General features: G+C 41.6%; 1 protein-coding gene across 1 annotated transcript in view; it reads right to left on the reverse strand.

Annotated features, from left to right (window-relative positions):
• The window catches only part of SLC17A8 (solute carrier family 17 member 8), a 28,780-nt gene extending 13,861 nt beyond the window's left edge, over positions 1–14,919 (reverse strand). Inside the window, exons 1-3 of the mRNA XM_080565347.1 lie at positions 14,231–14,919; positions 7,343–7,595; positions 4,884–5,002 (exon numbers count right to left, since the gene is read on the reverse strand). Of these exons, the coding sequence (XP_080421473.1) occupies positions 4,884–5,002; positions 7,343–7,595; positions 14,231–14,331 (473 nt within the window). The 5' untranslated portion in view covers positions 14,332–14,919. The remainder of the gene's footprint in view (positions 1–4,883; positions 5,003–7,342; positions 7,596–14,230) is intronic.
• Positions 14,920–17,074: the final 2,155 nt, after the last annotated feature.

Genomic DNA, 17,074 nt, shown 5'->3' on the forward strand with positions numbered 1-17,074 from the left:
CAAGAGTTCATGACTCTAGCATCTGTGGAAGCTGATATACAGGAGGATCCCCTCTTAGATCCTGTTACAGAACTGAAAACTATCAGAACCAGCAGAAAGGGTTCTCCACAACTGCTGAGCACTGTTTAAATTGAATGGATTCCTGTTAATCCTCAAAAGTTTATTGTCATCTTTATGTTGTCTGCAACCCAAAGCAACCATGCCTGGTTCCCTGTGGACTGCCTCTGTGTGGGATATCATTCATTCTGTAGATAGAAAGTTGCAGATGTTGATAGCCCTGGGGACCACAGCAGGTTAGGAGATGGGAGTTCAGCTCAGAGCTGCCCTGTCTTGCTCCAAGACTCAAGGTGACACCTTGAGAGTCAAGAACTCCCTTGTGGCAAAGGGCCCCAGTTCCCAGCTACACTGATGCTAGCTGGCACCACGCTGCTGTTTGAGGACCATAATTCACATTCCTTCTTCAAACTGTTCAAATTCAGTGATGTTGAACAAGTTCTGAATTGGCTTGCTATGCCAGTGGCATTTCAAAAATGACACATTAAGCTTCATTCTGATGTATGAATGGTATTAGACAGATATTTGATCTGAAATCATGAGATCTGGATAGTAGAAATATTTTCTCCTTTTTCATTTTTCTACTAAATACATACACAGATCTTACTATGCATAGCTATTTATCATCTTCCACTTCAAAATATTTATGAACTTTCATAGAATCATAGAATCATTAAGGCTGCAAAAGATCTCCAAGATCATCTGATCCAACCATCCCCCTACCACCAATGTCAACCATGTCCCTAAGCACCACGTCCAACCTTGCCTTGAACACCCCCAGGGACGGTGACACCACCGCCTCCCTGGGCAACCCGTTCCAATGCCTGACTGCTCTTTCTGGAAAGAAATATCTCCTATTTCCAACCTAAACCTCCCCTGGCACAACGTGAGGCCATTCCCTCTAGTCCTATCACTAGTTATGTGTGAGAAGCAGCTGACTCTCAGCTCCCCACACCTTCCTTTCAGGTAGTTGCAGAGGGCAATAAGGTCTCCCCTGAGCTTCCTCTTCTCCAGACTAACCAATCCCAGTTCCCTCAGCCACTCCTCATAGGACTTGTGTTCCAGGCCCTTCACCAGCTTTGTAGCCCTTCTCCAGACGCGTTCCAGGGCCTCAATGTCCTTCTTGTACTGAGGGTCCCAAAGCTGAACACAGCACTCGAGGTGCGGCCTCACCAGAGCAGAGTACGGGGGATGATCACCTCCCTGGTCCTGCTGGCTGCACTATTCCTGATACAAGCCAGGATGCCGTTGGCCTTCTTGGCCACCTGGGCATACTGACAGCTCATGTTCAAGCACGAGATCCTTCTCTTCTTCACAGTTTTCCAGCCACTCTGCCCCAAGGTTTTAGCATTGCATGGGGTTGTTGTGTCACAACTTTTTGTTGTCAGATTCTTTTTCTCTTTTTTCTTTTTCTTTCTTTCTTTCTTTCTTTCTTTCTTTCTTTCTTTCTTTCTTTCTTTCTTTCTTTCTTTCTTTCTTTCTTTCTTTCTTTTTCTTTCTTTCTTCCTTTCTTCCTTTCTTCCTTCCTTTCTTCCTTTCTTCCTTTCTTCCTCTTTTTTTCTTTCTTTTTTTCTTTCTCTCTCTCTCTCTCTCTCTCTCTTTCTTTCTGTTATAAGGATTTTGATTGTTTATATTTCTTTTTGGAAACATTCACAGGAAATATTCATCACCTCATATTTTGAATCTGGGCTTATTATTGATAGCAGTATTAATGGTAGCATTATAGCGCAAAGAATCTACAGTCAGAGATCAACGCTATTTTCTCTAAATTCTGTACACCTATTGAGGAAAACAACAGCCAATGCCTAGACAGCTCATAATCTGAATGACAAGAAAGCACTTAGCAAATGAACACAAAAGCAAAGAGGCTGGGCAGGCTGACAGAGGGAAGTAACAAAGGAATGAATTTATATAGAAAGCGGTCTGAAAATCTGAAATGGCACACAAAGCCTCTGATCGTATCTTGACATTTAGGAGACTGTTTTCAAAGCCAAGTAAGCATCTAGCTGAGAAAAAAGTATTACTTAGCTCTCTGTTATAATCAGAGAAGAAAAAAGTTTTGCACTTTGCCTCTTCCTTGCCACTAATACTGATATCACGTGTTATCATAACACGGTTAACCATCTCAGGGAACTACAGCAAATTATGTTAAAATGTAAGTTAATGAGCAAGTGGAAGAATAAGCCATAAGAAAGAGAACGTGTTTTCTTATCCAAACAGTTAGCTCTGTGTATTGATTTTCCAGTCTTTGCTACTTCATTTAATGCCAACCATAATACACCTACTGTAAATGTATGATTTATACTGTTAGAAGCAGACACTCTTGTGTTACTGTTCAAGAAGCTAAGTATTGTTTTCACAAATAGCCAGCATCTTTCCAGCAGTTCACTGCCTTTAATCCCAAAGAAACTGGTCTCCACCGTGACCAAGAATATCCCAGTTCTTTTCAGTTCATTGACATATTCTTTTCTCCTCACCACCATGATCCTTGGCCAGCTGCTACTTTTGGATCGAAACAGAATTCTCCAGCAAAAGACTCCTCTGGTCAGCAGGGTGCTGTTACTGAAAACTGATATAATGGAGTGCCTTATGTTTCATGTCTCCTTGTCACCACCAAACAATGATGAAATTTTGCTATTATGCATGTTTGAGGATAAGCAGAAAGATAAAGGGACATAGTCACTAAATGGTTCATGAACTTTTGGGGGGAATGCAGATCCATACAAATTTGGACATGTATAAAGCAATTTATGCAGTTTCAGATGACTTTGGTGCAAAACCGTATATCACTCATTATTTTCAGCTGAGATCCATCTTAATCCCACGTTATTATAGATAACTATTTGCATTAGAGAAATGCCTGAGGTGTGGAAGGGTCCATGTGCGTTCAAGGTTCCACAGTGCTGAGCGGGATTTAAACAGGTGACAAAAGAGTCTATACCTAAATCTATAATGTCAATAACAGGACAGAATAATACATATCATTACCAGTGTGCAGTTGGGAAATAGAAAGCATTTGTCTTTCTAGGGGAGGTGGGTTCACAGACAATCCCCAGCTCTGTTTCCTGCCCTGTGGTCTTAGCAAGCAGATGTTACCCCCCTGAAACAGAAACTCAATACCACTGCTGAAACTACCCAAGCTGAAATTGGTTGGGCAAACAACAAATAAAGGAAAAATGTGGAGTCAGCCAGATTTGTGATCCCTATTATTACAAACAGGAATTCTCTTTGAGATCATCCTTTGGGGTGTTGTTCCTTGAGCAAATTCTACTCCTAAATGCAGTTATGTTAATCAAATCAATAATGTGGTGTTGTATTGTCTGAAATTTCTGAAAGAGTCTGAAAGTATCCTGGGGACAGAAGTATAGCTTTCTGTGCATATGCATAATATGTACCTAAGAAAGCAGTCATCTGACAGAATAAATTGAGCTAGAGGGTAAACTTAGCTGATTTTACTGGTTGTAAGAAAATAAAGGGAACGAAAGCCAAATTAATAATATGCTGAATTATTCAGCCAACAGTGTGCACATCTGTGGTTTTGGGCCCTTCTGCTGCAAAATCTGGTGGCAAGAGTGGAAACACTGGGGAAATTATTAAGCTTAGCTAATTTGTTTGGCTTATTCAACAGAGTGAAAAGTACCCTGTTTAGGCACTTTATGTGATAGAGAAATGAAAAACAGATTGCTAGTAGTGTTGAAGAAGGAGTACAAACTGAATGCAGAGGAACTTTGGGTTATGGACAGAGGTGAGTTGGGGCTGAACTTCTGGAGAATTCTATGGGATGACTCTATCCTGAAGTCATTTCATAAAGGATATGGGTGGGAAGAATGCCCAGTCTTGTAACCCCTATAACTCTCTGTAGAATACAGAGAGCAAAGTACTTTGAATTCGGGCAAAACCATGTAGATCTGGTCTTAAAGATTTTTTTCCTATTATGAAAGCCTTTGTAGATAAGTTATATCTTATTTGCAGAGAATGGTATGAGTGCCAATCCTCTTTCATCTGTAGATCCCAAACTTCCTTCACATGCACATCTCATGAGCTCATTTACAACCAGCTGTCTTCAGACAACCTCCCTGTTTCAGATGTGATCGTAGTCCAAATTCTGAAGATTTTCTGAAGTAAAGCCTAACACTAAAGTTATCTTTGGCAAAATTAGCTACTTTTTTATCATTTTCAGAAACAGTTGAATTAAAAAAAAATGCCAGCCCACAAACACAATGAGCATGGAAGAAATCCATATAGATGCTCATTGTTTGCCAAAGAGAAATCATTAGGCTCTATTAGAAAAGTTCTAGGCAATCCTAATTACAGACATAAGTATTGTATCCAGCCACAGACAAGATGTCCGTGTGCATGAGGATGGGTTTGTGCCTTTAGAACATGTAATTCCTACGTGCCCAGCTTCAAAAATTCTGGAAGACATTTCAATTCACTGGGAAATTTTAAAGGAGAAAAGTCAAATTTCATTGGAAAAAAACTCATTTGCTGGTAAGATGAGCTATGAAGCACTAAGGCAACTTCTGAAAGACAAATGTTACAAGCATTGTTTGAAATACCAGGTATGATTTTCCTAACAGTCTCCAGGAAGCATTATTGTTTAGAAAACAAGAAATGTGTACATATTTGAGATGAATGAGTTAAATTGGGACTATCAGAAATCAGATCAATAATAGAAATCTAGGGTTAGTTTTTTTTTTTGGTTATAGACATATTGCAAGTTCAGCTTCAGATTCCTGAAACACTTTTATTCACTACTTTGTAATCATCATTTAAACAGTCATCTGTAAAGCTGTAGGTCTTAACTCTTTCAATTATTGTTTTCTTACCTGTTAGCAGCCAATTTGTTTGAGATGAACCCTCCTGGAATTTGTGTCACAATGTAACCCCAGAAAAAAGAGCCATGTATGAGTCCCACTGTCTCTGGATCCCAATTGAATTGGGCTTTCTGCAAAGGAAACAAACAAAAAAATGCTGTAAAATGAAGCATACTGATTATGAGGTAAACGCTATTTGAAAGTCAAATGGAAGTCACCCCATCCTGCAAATCAAGACAGCCTCCTTGCACTGGTGTTGCTGAGCTTGCACCCTCTCCCAGTTCAAGCAAAAAGACGTCAAATTGCTTTGTGAGATTACTGCTTCTGCTCTTAGCTTATAATCAGGGTGAATGAGAGGAAAAAGTTTCAGCCAAAGGGCAGCTGGTGATGGACCTTCATCTTTGCTTCTTGCCACTGCTTCCCTTTGGGCTGAAACCTTTGTTTTCAGGCCTGCTTAGTGTTATAACAAGGACCAGCTACCTTTCAATGAACACATCCATTTACACAGTTATCAAGGTTGCTCATCCTCTTTGAATTGATCTGGTCATGCTGGTTCTGTATTATCCATGTTTTCTCTCATCAGGGTCAAGCTCTGACCATCCAGCATCTACATTAAGTAGTAGTATGGGAGCAGAAAATGTGTATGGGAGAAGGAGAGGAGGGTGTAACACCTGAAGACAATATAGAAATAAAGATAGGTGACATTAGCTAGCTGACTAGTGTATCTTTTATTAAAAGTGATGCCAGTCTTTGAGCTGGATTTGGATACCAAAGGCCACCCCCAGGCTGGTCAGAGGTGCTTCAGAGTCAAAAATGTCTACAGCCAAGGCAAACGCTTTTGTAATGCACCTCAGCCTTGGCTACCAAGCAGTTTCAGTCTTCTTGAAACTCATCCTGAATAAGGTCATTCCTGTTCTGTGATGAGCCCGTTTTGATGTACTTTGCTTGGAAGAGCAATGGCCAAAGCCCAGAAAAAAACATAGGGGCAGTGAAGAAAAGGTGACCCAGGGTGCCCCTCCTGCCCTTCATTCTGGGAGGTCAGAACAGCACCTGACTCTTTATAATCACACTAACATAAGGTTAGCGTCGACATTTTCTCCTTGAACCCTCAGTTCAGAAGGGCTGTTCTGGAGCAAAGAGAAAGCATGATGTTTTGCTTCATGCTTATTTTCTTGGTAACTACATGGCAGGGAAAGGTGTTTAATCGTCTTAAGAGAAAACGACACAGATTGTCTTTTAGATTCTGAACTAAAACTGTCACTAAAACACTACATAAATATGAAAACTAAAGTGACAGATCTTAACATCTCTTTTTTTCTATATTACTTCGTGTGTGTAAAAGCAAGAACCAGCTTCCCTCAGTAGGTTGATTTTTTTTCCAAACAAGCAAACTACAAAACAGCTCCTCATTTGACTTGCTGGGAGAAAGATGGCATTAATTAGCCAGGCACGTTTTACAGGGGCTAAAGGATTTCCCTCCCCACCAATGTAAACTCTGTCAAGAGATCTGCTTTCCTGTGCTGACCTGAATTTCTTTTTTTAAATACCTAGTTTTCTGCTAGTGTTTTCCAGGTTAGTTTCTAAGTAGTGTTAATTTCTGAAGGCAAAGACACCATGTGACATGGAGAAAGTTCCCATATCAGGAGGGTTCACATATCATGCCCAAAACAGAGCAGATATTTGTGATATCTCAAGGGAAATATGCGGAAATGTCAGGTAAGAGTCAATATTCCTGTGAATAATATATTATAAAAGGATCCAAAAATAAGTCAATTTTATACATTCATGTTTATAAAGTCCAGAAAGAGATTTATGATATCACAACCCTGAACCAAGGCAGGAGTGGAGAAACAAAGATATGCTTTGAATCTGCATTTCCTTGGGTGCATTTTTAAAAGTTTGTAGGCATCTGCTATGAACCATGTAATCTACTGCAGATTTGAAATAGCTTGCCACCTAATTCCAAATACTTCTAGACAACAATCCACACTGTCAATAGCCCATAAAACCTGTTGCCAGATTGCCAAATGACTACTTAAAGGTCTTGAAAGTCATCCACTAATCTGAATAGAGTGTGCCCAGCGTTATGTACAGCAGTTGATCATTCCTTCTGTACTGGCATCAGGGTGCATTTCCCCGAGAGACAGTGAACAGTAAAAGCTTCTGCCACCACAACAAAATTTGTCTATGACAAAAAGATTGGGGACATGATAAACATACAAGCCAACTCAGCTCTCATTTCTGTTACTTACACTCTGTATGACATTGCAAATGCTCAGACCTTACAGACTTTTAGTGTGATTTAGAGACCTAAATAAGGGTTAAGCATGTGCACATATACGGGAATCCAGACTCACATGTGTGCCTGCCTAAGTTGTTAACCTACACATATACAGTGCTTTGATATGTGGCACTTCAATGATTCTGCAATGGGGCCGGGTCACAACAGGGAAAGGAGGATCGTTTCTCACCTGCAGCACTGGTTTGCCATTGACATAAACAGTGCTATTGTTCACCATTTCCACGATGGCAACACCCAGGTTGCACCTAATCCCAAAGGAAATGCAAAAGCCCAGGCCGCTCATGATGGCAATGATGTAGCGCTTGGGCAGTCCGCAGCAGTAGCAGTTGCACAGGGCCGGCCTGCGGGCGCTGGCCTGCACAGGCCGCCCCTCTTCTGTCAGCTCAATGTGATCCTCCTCTACGTTGGTGCCGTCAATTTTCCTAAATGAAAGAAGCAAGAGAAAATGAAAATGTAAACACAGTAAAATATAGATGGTAGGTGCTCCAGTCAGCTGCTAAATCACCTCTGTCTGAGGTGTTTGCTTCTTGGTACTGTGATGAGTTAAAGCTGGTCAGACTTCGAAAGGTCGGCACAGCCTGCATATTTTTTTCACCAACAAACACTGAAGTTTCTAAGCTCTAAACACTTGGCTGGACAGCTAGCTACAAAAATGCTTGCAGGATGTTCATGAGAATGATTATGAGAGGTGTATTGAGCTCTGTTGTGATAAATCCTGCTGGTTGTTAGGAATATATACATATAAAAAAAAAAAAAAAAAAGATTGTAACTTCTAATTAGATCCACTAAGCAGAGCTGTCAGTAGGTTTCAAGGAAAGGGCAAATACAGCACAAAGCGTGGTGTTATGTATTTGTTTATTTTTCTCAGCCCCAAACTTGCTGTGAGTTTGTTTTGACCTGTGAGACAAACATCAGGGCTAAGCTGCAGAGGGGCAGAGGCTCAGGCCCCAGGGTACCTACTGAAGGCGTGGAAGAGCCAGGCCCAGGCTTTCTCTGCCTGGAGTGATTTGACGCCAAGTGTTCCCTCTGCTCTGAAACATCCTATCACCACGAGGCTTTAGCTCCTTGCAAAACTCAACCTTTTCTTTAAAGTACTTAATACGCAACAAGATCTGAAGATTAAGTGACTTTCTGGTCTGTTGATTCACCACCCCTCAGCAGAAGAGGCTGAATGAGCTTTACCTGGGAGCAAATTTAGTGTGGGCACTGCAGTGAGACTGGGGGGAATAGGGAGGAAACAGCCAGGCACAGGGGCCCTCCCATTTGCTTGGGAATAGGAGCAAATGTTCTCCCTATAGCCCTGCACCACCAGCAGTGAAATGGAGGACCCCATGGGGGGCAAACAGCTGCTGCCATCAGCCAAAGCAGGAGCAGCGGCTTAAGAGGCAAATGGTCTCATCAGTACAGCTGTTGCCCATCACTGTTTCCTGCACTTATGGAAGTTTTTCCTGTGGTAGTGCAATTAAAAATTAATTTGATCTCCCAATCTGATTGGAGATACTAACATCCTGTGCTATATGAACAGGGAATGTCTCTGGTAAGAAAGATGAGATCAGAAGGAACTGAAGACACACTGTTAGACTGGAGATAAATACTTCCTTTCCTAACATTAACTTCTCATGCTTTTGTTTTAAATGCAGAATATAGGCTTTCTAACATGCTGAAATACTCAAGCACATGGTTAGCTCTGAATACACGAAAAGCCCACTGAACACTGCCCACGAGCTTAAGGTTAAGTGTTCACTAAAGTGTAGCCCCAAACCTTGATGGGCAGTTACGTTAGGAAGCCTTTCAGCTTTGGCTTTGCTGTGAAGCAATGAGCACATGATCCAGCTCCTTTTGTGTATGCCATGGAGTTGCTCATGCTACTAGGGAAATATGAACAGATACTTAATATAAAAGAAGCCCATCTTGCTGTATAAGATGATGAAATGATTTAATTCACTCCTTTCTGATAAGGAGTAACTTATTTCCTTTCTTTACACACCTGGCCTAAAATGTATTTGAAATCCAATGGACTTCAGTTTTCCATATAATAATCAGCTATGAAAGAATGTTGCCAAAGCATATATGGATGGGCTGCACCTGGCTGATCTACACAGTAGTTGGTTGGCTCTTTCAGGAGACCAATTTTGGTTTAATCACAGCTTTTGATTAATCACTCCAATTGCTGTAAGTCTATTGTACTGCCCATGACTTAGTGGATAGTATTCTATATTAAGGGTTTTACAAATATAGATCGTATATATGGTTTCTTGGGGTGCTTCCTGTGAATTTAAACTTATCTTTCCAATATGAATTTTCCCTTGTATCATCAGTATTTCTAGGCTTTATAGCTACATGCTAAGGTATGCATCATTCACTATATTAATCGTTTTTAATTTGAACCATAAAACTGCTACTGTAGCCTTACTCTTAGCAACAAGAAAAAGCATGCTACAGTCCATCAGTTTGCATGTGTAACAAGCACCAGAATCAGGGTGTTTTGGCCAGAAGGGATCTCCGGGGGTTATTTGATTTGACCCCTTGCTCAAAGCAGTGCTAACTTCTAAGTTAAATCAGTTCTTTGTAAGCTGGAGTTTGCATTAAAGCAAGGTAACACAGGAAATGTGATATGACTATGGTGTTATTGAAGGTGATTGAGATCTTATGATTCATTGGCAGGGAGACAGCATTGTTAGTGAAATGAGAGTACAGAGAGTAATGTAGCCAGGCACTTAAAAAAAAAAAAAAAAGACACCATATATTTCTTGCTCAGTGTGCTTATATCAGTAGGTGTACACTGAATAGAATTTCAAAAATAAAGACCTCAGGAAGTGAAAAGACAATTGAATAATTATTTTTTTAGTGCTGTTGTTATCTTAAACGAGTTATTAACAACCAAAAGAAGTAATTTTATTGTCTTACTCTAGCATAATCTAAGATACTGAATGAATTAAATCAAAGCACAATTCCTCAATTTTTCATACCTTTACCACACCATTTATATGAGAGAGATTAAACGTTAATTTGTGCATTATTTTGGACAGCTGGCAAAGATTAGACACATCATGTGAAGCCAAAACATCTGTTCCTATCTGGACATTTTCAGCTGGCTGTCACTTCACATAGGCATGAAAACATCCTTCTACTCCAAATTCACTGTTAGAAGTGATGAGCCAGGAGGACTAGCACTGTGGTCCAACATTGTTTCTGCAGTGAAATTAATTGTTTTGCTATTGTATTCAACTACTCCTTAATAAAAGCAGGTTGAGGACTGATTCATGACCCCAAATATTCACAGAATATTTCATGCCCTCAAAGCTCAACATTAACCCCCTGTGGAAGATTTCTATCAGAGAAAATGATTTTGCAATAGCAATCCAAAAATGGAACTGGCGTGAAACATTAGCAGTACAAGCAATCATAGAGCCAGTGTTTGACCTTGCTTTTTGGTCTTATTTTATTAAACACTGTAGACATAAAATGAAGGTATGTCAAATCCACAAAAAGACTGATACTTATATTTTGGTAGTGCCACTGAAATTTTCACTTGTTATACACCAATAATTTAGAAGAAAGCTGCTTTAGTTATCTGACTAACACTGGAGAATATTTTGCTGCATGGGAATATGTTTAGTCTTTACATCACTCTGCTCTTTTCAGCAAACATGCAACACTCAGCAAGTAAGAAAAGCTTGGTAATTTGAAGATACCTGCATCCATGTCCCATGCCCAAATGTCATAACTATGGTATTTGAAATTTCTCCAGCTGACATTGTTTCTTTTCTTTTCTGAATGGCTTTACTCTGGCATATACAGAGTTTTGGAAGTATGAAAGAAATTTTTAAAATTCAAATCAGTAATAAAAATAATAATAATAAAAAACTAGAACACGTAGACATTTACCAGTTGGTATTTATTCAGTTTAGCGTAGGAATTAGTCATTTCTTCAAACTGTGTAAGTGGAATAGAACTACATTGTTCCGCTTCATTTGATTAAAACGACATAGATTCTACAAAAACAGGCAAATGTTAATACCTGCCATGTGTTAGAATGCATTCCCAAATGACTTTTACCAGATAGTACAGGCTTTTACAGCACCTGTAGGTGTTCAAACTTCACACCTGCATAACCAACAACAGTCACCACGTGCAACAATTATTGATGATCCTGATGTAGAAGCCTATACACTGACTATTGAAAAAATATTATTTATCCAAAAGCAAATACAATCTTCTGAGATCTCATCTACTCTCTGGGGATTGCCCAGGTGATAATTTTCTATAGCAAATCCTGTTGTATTCATACAATATCCCAGGGCAGATTGGCAAACCCTCTTAAGTCACTTGGTGCACGGGACCTGTGAAGCTGGCTTCTGTGTTATATTTGCATGAAACTCAAGCATGTTTCAAGCTTTTACACATGATGGGACTACTACATCTCTCAGGCATTGCAATCTCACTCTGTAGGGCAGAATCCCAGCGCCTTCCCAGCACAGCGTCAATGCAATGGGCTCATGCCCCATGGGTGCTGCAGCACTGCACATGCGTAGTGTGCCCTTGCACTAATGCCTTTGTACAAGGGGCCTCACACAACTGAGTCAGGGCACCCCAGACGGTATTCATGGTGTTGCTTGCTCTGTGGTGCATTAAACTTTCTGTACTTCTGTGCAAAGGAAAACTTTGAGAGGACCAAGACTATGATACAGCGCAGGCAGAGGAGCCCTGTCCAACTCAGGGGTAATTCACCCAGCTTCAGGTTGCAGTTTTTAGCAGGTTGGGCAGTTTAATTCATTAAGGAAGGTCTGCAGGAGTCAGAGCTACACCTAGTAGAACCCAGACTACGTACAGCTATGCTGTGGGCATAGCCCATATTACTTTTCATATTAACAGTGATATTATTGGGAAGTAAACACACACAGTCAATTCCCAATTCATTGGTAAGCCCCAAGTTGCCGTTGGCTGGTCAGGGACTCTTGAAATCCTCAGGAGAGGCAGAGACTAAGATTTTATTTGAATTCATGATTTTTTCTTTGCATACACTAAGTACAAAGAAGGCCCAAAGTGTTCGTACCTGTCAAGAAGCGCTGCAGGAAAAGGAAGTTTCTTTTCTGGGAAACTTATATGGTTTGCAGAGCCCCAGCTCTGACTGATATTATTCAACCAAGCCTTGATTCCTCTAAATTGTTTTTTTGTTTGTTTGTTTGGTTGGTTGGTTGGTTGGTTTGTTTTATACCCTACTGTAATTAACTAATTAAGAGCAAGCCCTATGTTGCATAAAATATAATTTGGTATGTTTCTATCTATTTTCTGAAACATCTGGTGTATTTACTGCAGCTGGTGATACTCTAGCAACAAACGGATCTTCTTCTGAGATCTTGCAAATGAAACTGCTGGCAACAGCCCAGAGAAAGGATGCCTCTCAGGTCTCTCCAGCTCCGTCCCCTTTGCCTCGTCACCAGGTGCCAGCTACCCTGAGGTAACCTGTGGGCAGACTCTTGTTTTGCAGCACCCACAAAATAGTACACCTAGGAAAGGCACTGACATTCAGATATTTAAAACAGAAAATAATGAAGTCCAGCAAACTTTATTGTATCTCAGCTCAGATTTTTTGTTTTGATTCAGCAGCAACATTGATGAAGTTGAGTACCAGCACTATCATCTATATAGGAGCCAGCATGATATCCTTGATACCCAGCTGCAAGAGGAAAATAATCCAGATAATCCAAAGCATGAATGCCATATCCACATAGCAAACCCTTTGTACTGCCACATTATATAATCACTAAATAGAAAGCCTGCATGTATTTGGTCAGATTGAACAACAGAGCCCACAGCAATAAGAATTTATGATTGAATAAATGACTTAGTTTGATGTTGTGAAAGAAAAACATTCCCTGAATCACCGTAGAATATCTTAAAAGTCAAAAAAGCAAAATGTCAGACTTCATCTATAAGACTGTAAATGAAAAAAAGTTAAGTTGAAGCTCTGTGGAACACAGATACTTTGTTCACATGGCATAGGAACAGTGTAACTGGCAAGGTAATGGTGCATATTAATAACTTCCATAAAAGTGTACATTCTTATTTACTTGCACATGCACGCTTTAATGCAGTACATGCAAATTATTGTACATTTTCTTGTGATCAAATGCGTGTTCAGATGTGCCAGGAACTGTATCTTGACTCAAAATAACATTCCCAAAAGGAAATAACAGGATACATACAAAAGCAAATGCAATTCAAACACTGAAAAGATGTATAATTAAAATATTGTCCTGCTCCTTGCAAAGTTTTAAAGCACTTAACACGAAGCAGGCAAGAAATGGCACTGAACTCTCCGGCTGTCAGCTATCCGTTACACAAGTAAATGTTGTCAGTGGCCATTACTAATTGAAATAATCTTCCATTTAAATGAACAATCTCTATCCCTTTATGAAACTTGTCATTTGTTACATCATACCTTCATTCATCGAAAAATATGTATTTGTTTGTTTTTTCATAAAGTGTCAGATTAAGATAAGTGTCTTTAATCTTCTTTTTGCAAACGACTGCTTTTTTTCTTTCTAATGTGTTAGTCTCAATAAATACACACATATACAGATCTGCTTCATATAATTTCTCTTACTGATTCAGAACAAGATTTTCTAAAATGTCCCTGTAATTTAGGGACTTTACTCTAATTCCAGGAGCAGCGTCATTTTGGAATGTTAATTCCCATTAAATCATCAGGTTTTTTCATGCAAGCTAAAAAAGAAGAATTCACATTTAATTATTTAAAACTTTTTTTTTTTAATTAAAACACTCTTTTCATGTTTCTTGTAATATTAAAACAATATTTTATAACTTATTTTCACCTCTTCTTTGATTTAATATAAATATTCTATCATCTATAGCCACATGCTCTTGTAACACTGCTCCTTTTAATCTGTCTTGCAGCGAGGTATCTCTCACCATCTGGACTCAGAGATTAATTTTGCAACCCTGTTTTATATTTAGATATTTTTCTATATTTCATTTATCTTTAATAAATGTAACCAGGGGATCCCTCTGGGAGTTTTCTATAGGATTTTACCTTCGCAGATTCCCCAGCGAGTCACTAATGGTGTTCTTCACCTCTTCCTTTCCTGGGTTAAAAAATCTTTCCTTCAGTGAACTGAACCCTTTGAAAGGCATTTTGTCTTCCTTCTTCAGTAAATCCCTTATGTTAACAAGCGTTCGCTTCTGCTGTCATATTTCCTGATTCCAGACCCAGGAGTCTGTGCCGGTCCCCTTCGTGACCTCTACCTATAACAACCAGTTGCTCAAGAAAGGAGCATGGAAAAGAAAAAATGAAAAGAAAAAAAAAGAAAGGACACAGATCTTCTTCCCAAGCCAGCAAGTCTGTCGGGAAGAGCCCTGGTGCGAAACCCCCGGGACGTGCTCAGGGACTCAGCAGCACGCTTGCAGCAGCGCTGCCGTGCATCCGTGCAGGGTCGGGCACCTGTACGCAGGCAGCTGGTCCAGCGGCTGCAGCAGGCGAGCAGGAGGCACCGCTGAGGGCTGCTGTCCCTGGGCAGGATGCTGCTGCTGCTGCTGCACCACGGGCGGACCTCACACCGCCTTGCCAGGACTCATCCTCCGTGCCTGCCTCCCTCCCTCCCCTCCTCCTTCACACCGAGATGTGTGCAAGGTGGTGCTATAGTAACGGACACAATACCTGTCCTCAGGCCGCGCCAGTTCATTAGCAGGACCTCACCTATGGCAAGGGCAAGAAGTTTATTAAACATTCACGAGTCCTTTCGGCAGGAAGGGGAACACAGGCTGCAGCTCCCGTTCACTATTTACCCCCATCTGGATGGGCCCCCCTGCACCTGCTCATGTGGGCCCACCACCCCCTTCCCAGCCCGGGCATTTATTACTGGTGCTGCTGGGCCCGCGGGCAGACAGGTACAGAGGTGTGTTAGTGTGATGCTGTTTGAAAAAGCAGTGAAAGTGCCTGTAAATGAAAGGCATTGTGTTTTCAAAACACGAAGTGGCTGAAAGAGGCAAACTATTCCAACTCGACACGAATTTGTGATGACAGCACACCTTTCCTGCTGTGTAGAAGCATTTAATGGAAACTCCTGTGGAAACGCAGCCTCATCAAGCCTGCGTGTTGTCTGGAGTCAAATGAGTCAAGACCTCACTTATCGGGTTTGGGTTCTGGAAGCAAAAAAAGAAAAGAGAGATCTCCCATTTCAGATTAGCTTTGGGCTCCTGTCAGCAATTCCAGCTTCCCTGGCTGGAGGGGAAGGCAGAAACTGTCCTGACTGTCAGAAAAATGGAATGCTTTATATTCTCCACCTTCCCCCAAGGAGAGTTAAATTTGGAGCCTGCCAGGCCACCAGCGGGGAGGGAAGAGGTGGGACAGCAGCCCCCACTCCCGAGGAGCTTCACTCCTGCTCTGCCACTGGCCTGGGCTCTCCTCCCTCCCCATGCAGTCTGGGGAGAGAGAAGGAAGAAGAAGAAGAGAAACAAGCTCCTCCAGAAAACAGTCCGGGTTTTGGCTGTTTTCATCTGCCTTGGGGCACTTCCAGGCTCCGAGTTTGGGTGTCTGAACTGTGTCAGTAGGACTGAGAGGGATGTGCATCTGGGCCAAAGCTTGGTGAGGACTGTCCTCCTCTCCACTTGTCCCCTGGCACCCAGCATGGGCCACCAGCCTCTGGGTTTTAGATGTCACTGTACATTTAGTATTTATTACAAATACTATATATAAATTACAAAGACGTTGGTATTTAGTACAAATACCAAATGTCTGGATCATCCCAGCTCCACTGTAAGGAAATATCAGGAAAAACACTTCCTCATGGTTGGGAGAGCAAAGAAAAGAGCAAGGCATGCACTGAAATCCTTTATTCCAAGTATGAATAAGAGGAGGAGACCTTTTTGCTGCAGAACTGGTTATGGTTTCTTTCTCCCTTTTGAATAATTCATGTGCTGTACAGCAACATTGGAAAGCTCAGGTTCAGCACAGGTGACCCACACTGGACCTTGCAGGCAGCCCACCCACAGCAGAGGTGAGGGCCACAAGGCGATCTCCCAGCACTGCCCACCCGTGTGCCTTGGAGCCCCCCTGCAGCATGGCAGCACAACAACCCATGCTCAGCAGCTGCACCTCCTCCTCCTCTTCACACTGTTCAGGCTTGAGCCTGGCCATCGCCACAGCCGAATTCCTCCTGTTTTCTCACTCCAGACCCTGGCCACAGCACACCCCGGCCCATCAGGACACAATGACAGAGCAGCAAGGTCACCACTGTGGGAGGGAGCAGAGGCCCAACACAACCCCCCACACACAGCAAAACTGGGTCTCCAGTTTTCAAAAGGCACCCAGAAAACAATACTGGCAGGGTAATCGCCAAACAGCCGAGGTACGAATATTTGTAGGGATATACACATGCAGAAGCCTGCAATGAAATTGTCTTGCATTTCAGCAAATGTCTATTTGCTGACATTTGGGACAGCATGGGGCAGCTGGACACCCACAGCCATGTAGGAACCCAGCTCCAGACTGGAAAGGGTGCAAATTCAAGTGCAAGGAATTTGCCTTGAAAGACTGGGGGCTCAGCCTGGAAAATGGGGTTCAAAATCCATCTCTCCCAGCAGCTGTAGAGTGGAAGCTTTTAATTTGCTCTCCTGTGTCTTCTGGTTCTGCTTCAAATGAAAGGAGCGCAGAGCATACACCCTAAAGGCTCTGTGCTCAAAACTTAATGCTTTGTTCACTTTCCTACGCATACAGTAGTTGCCCTTAGTGTGAAAGTTTAAGTCCATCCTTCATGTAGTTGGGAACCCATCAAGCATCTCCCCTGGGGATACGTCCTAGGTGGTACCTGGCTTGGTACGTTCCCCTCAGTGCTGTTGATGCTCTCATTGGCGATGTCACTCACCTCACCGCTAGCAC

Source organism: Anser brachyrhynchus (assembly GCF_964034855.1).
Source record: "Anser brachyrhynchus genome assembly, chromosome: 1".
Taxonomy (NCBI): Eukaryota; Metazoa; Chordata; class Aves; order Anseriformes; family Anatidae; genus Anser; species Anser brachyrhynchus.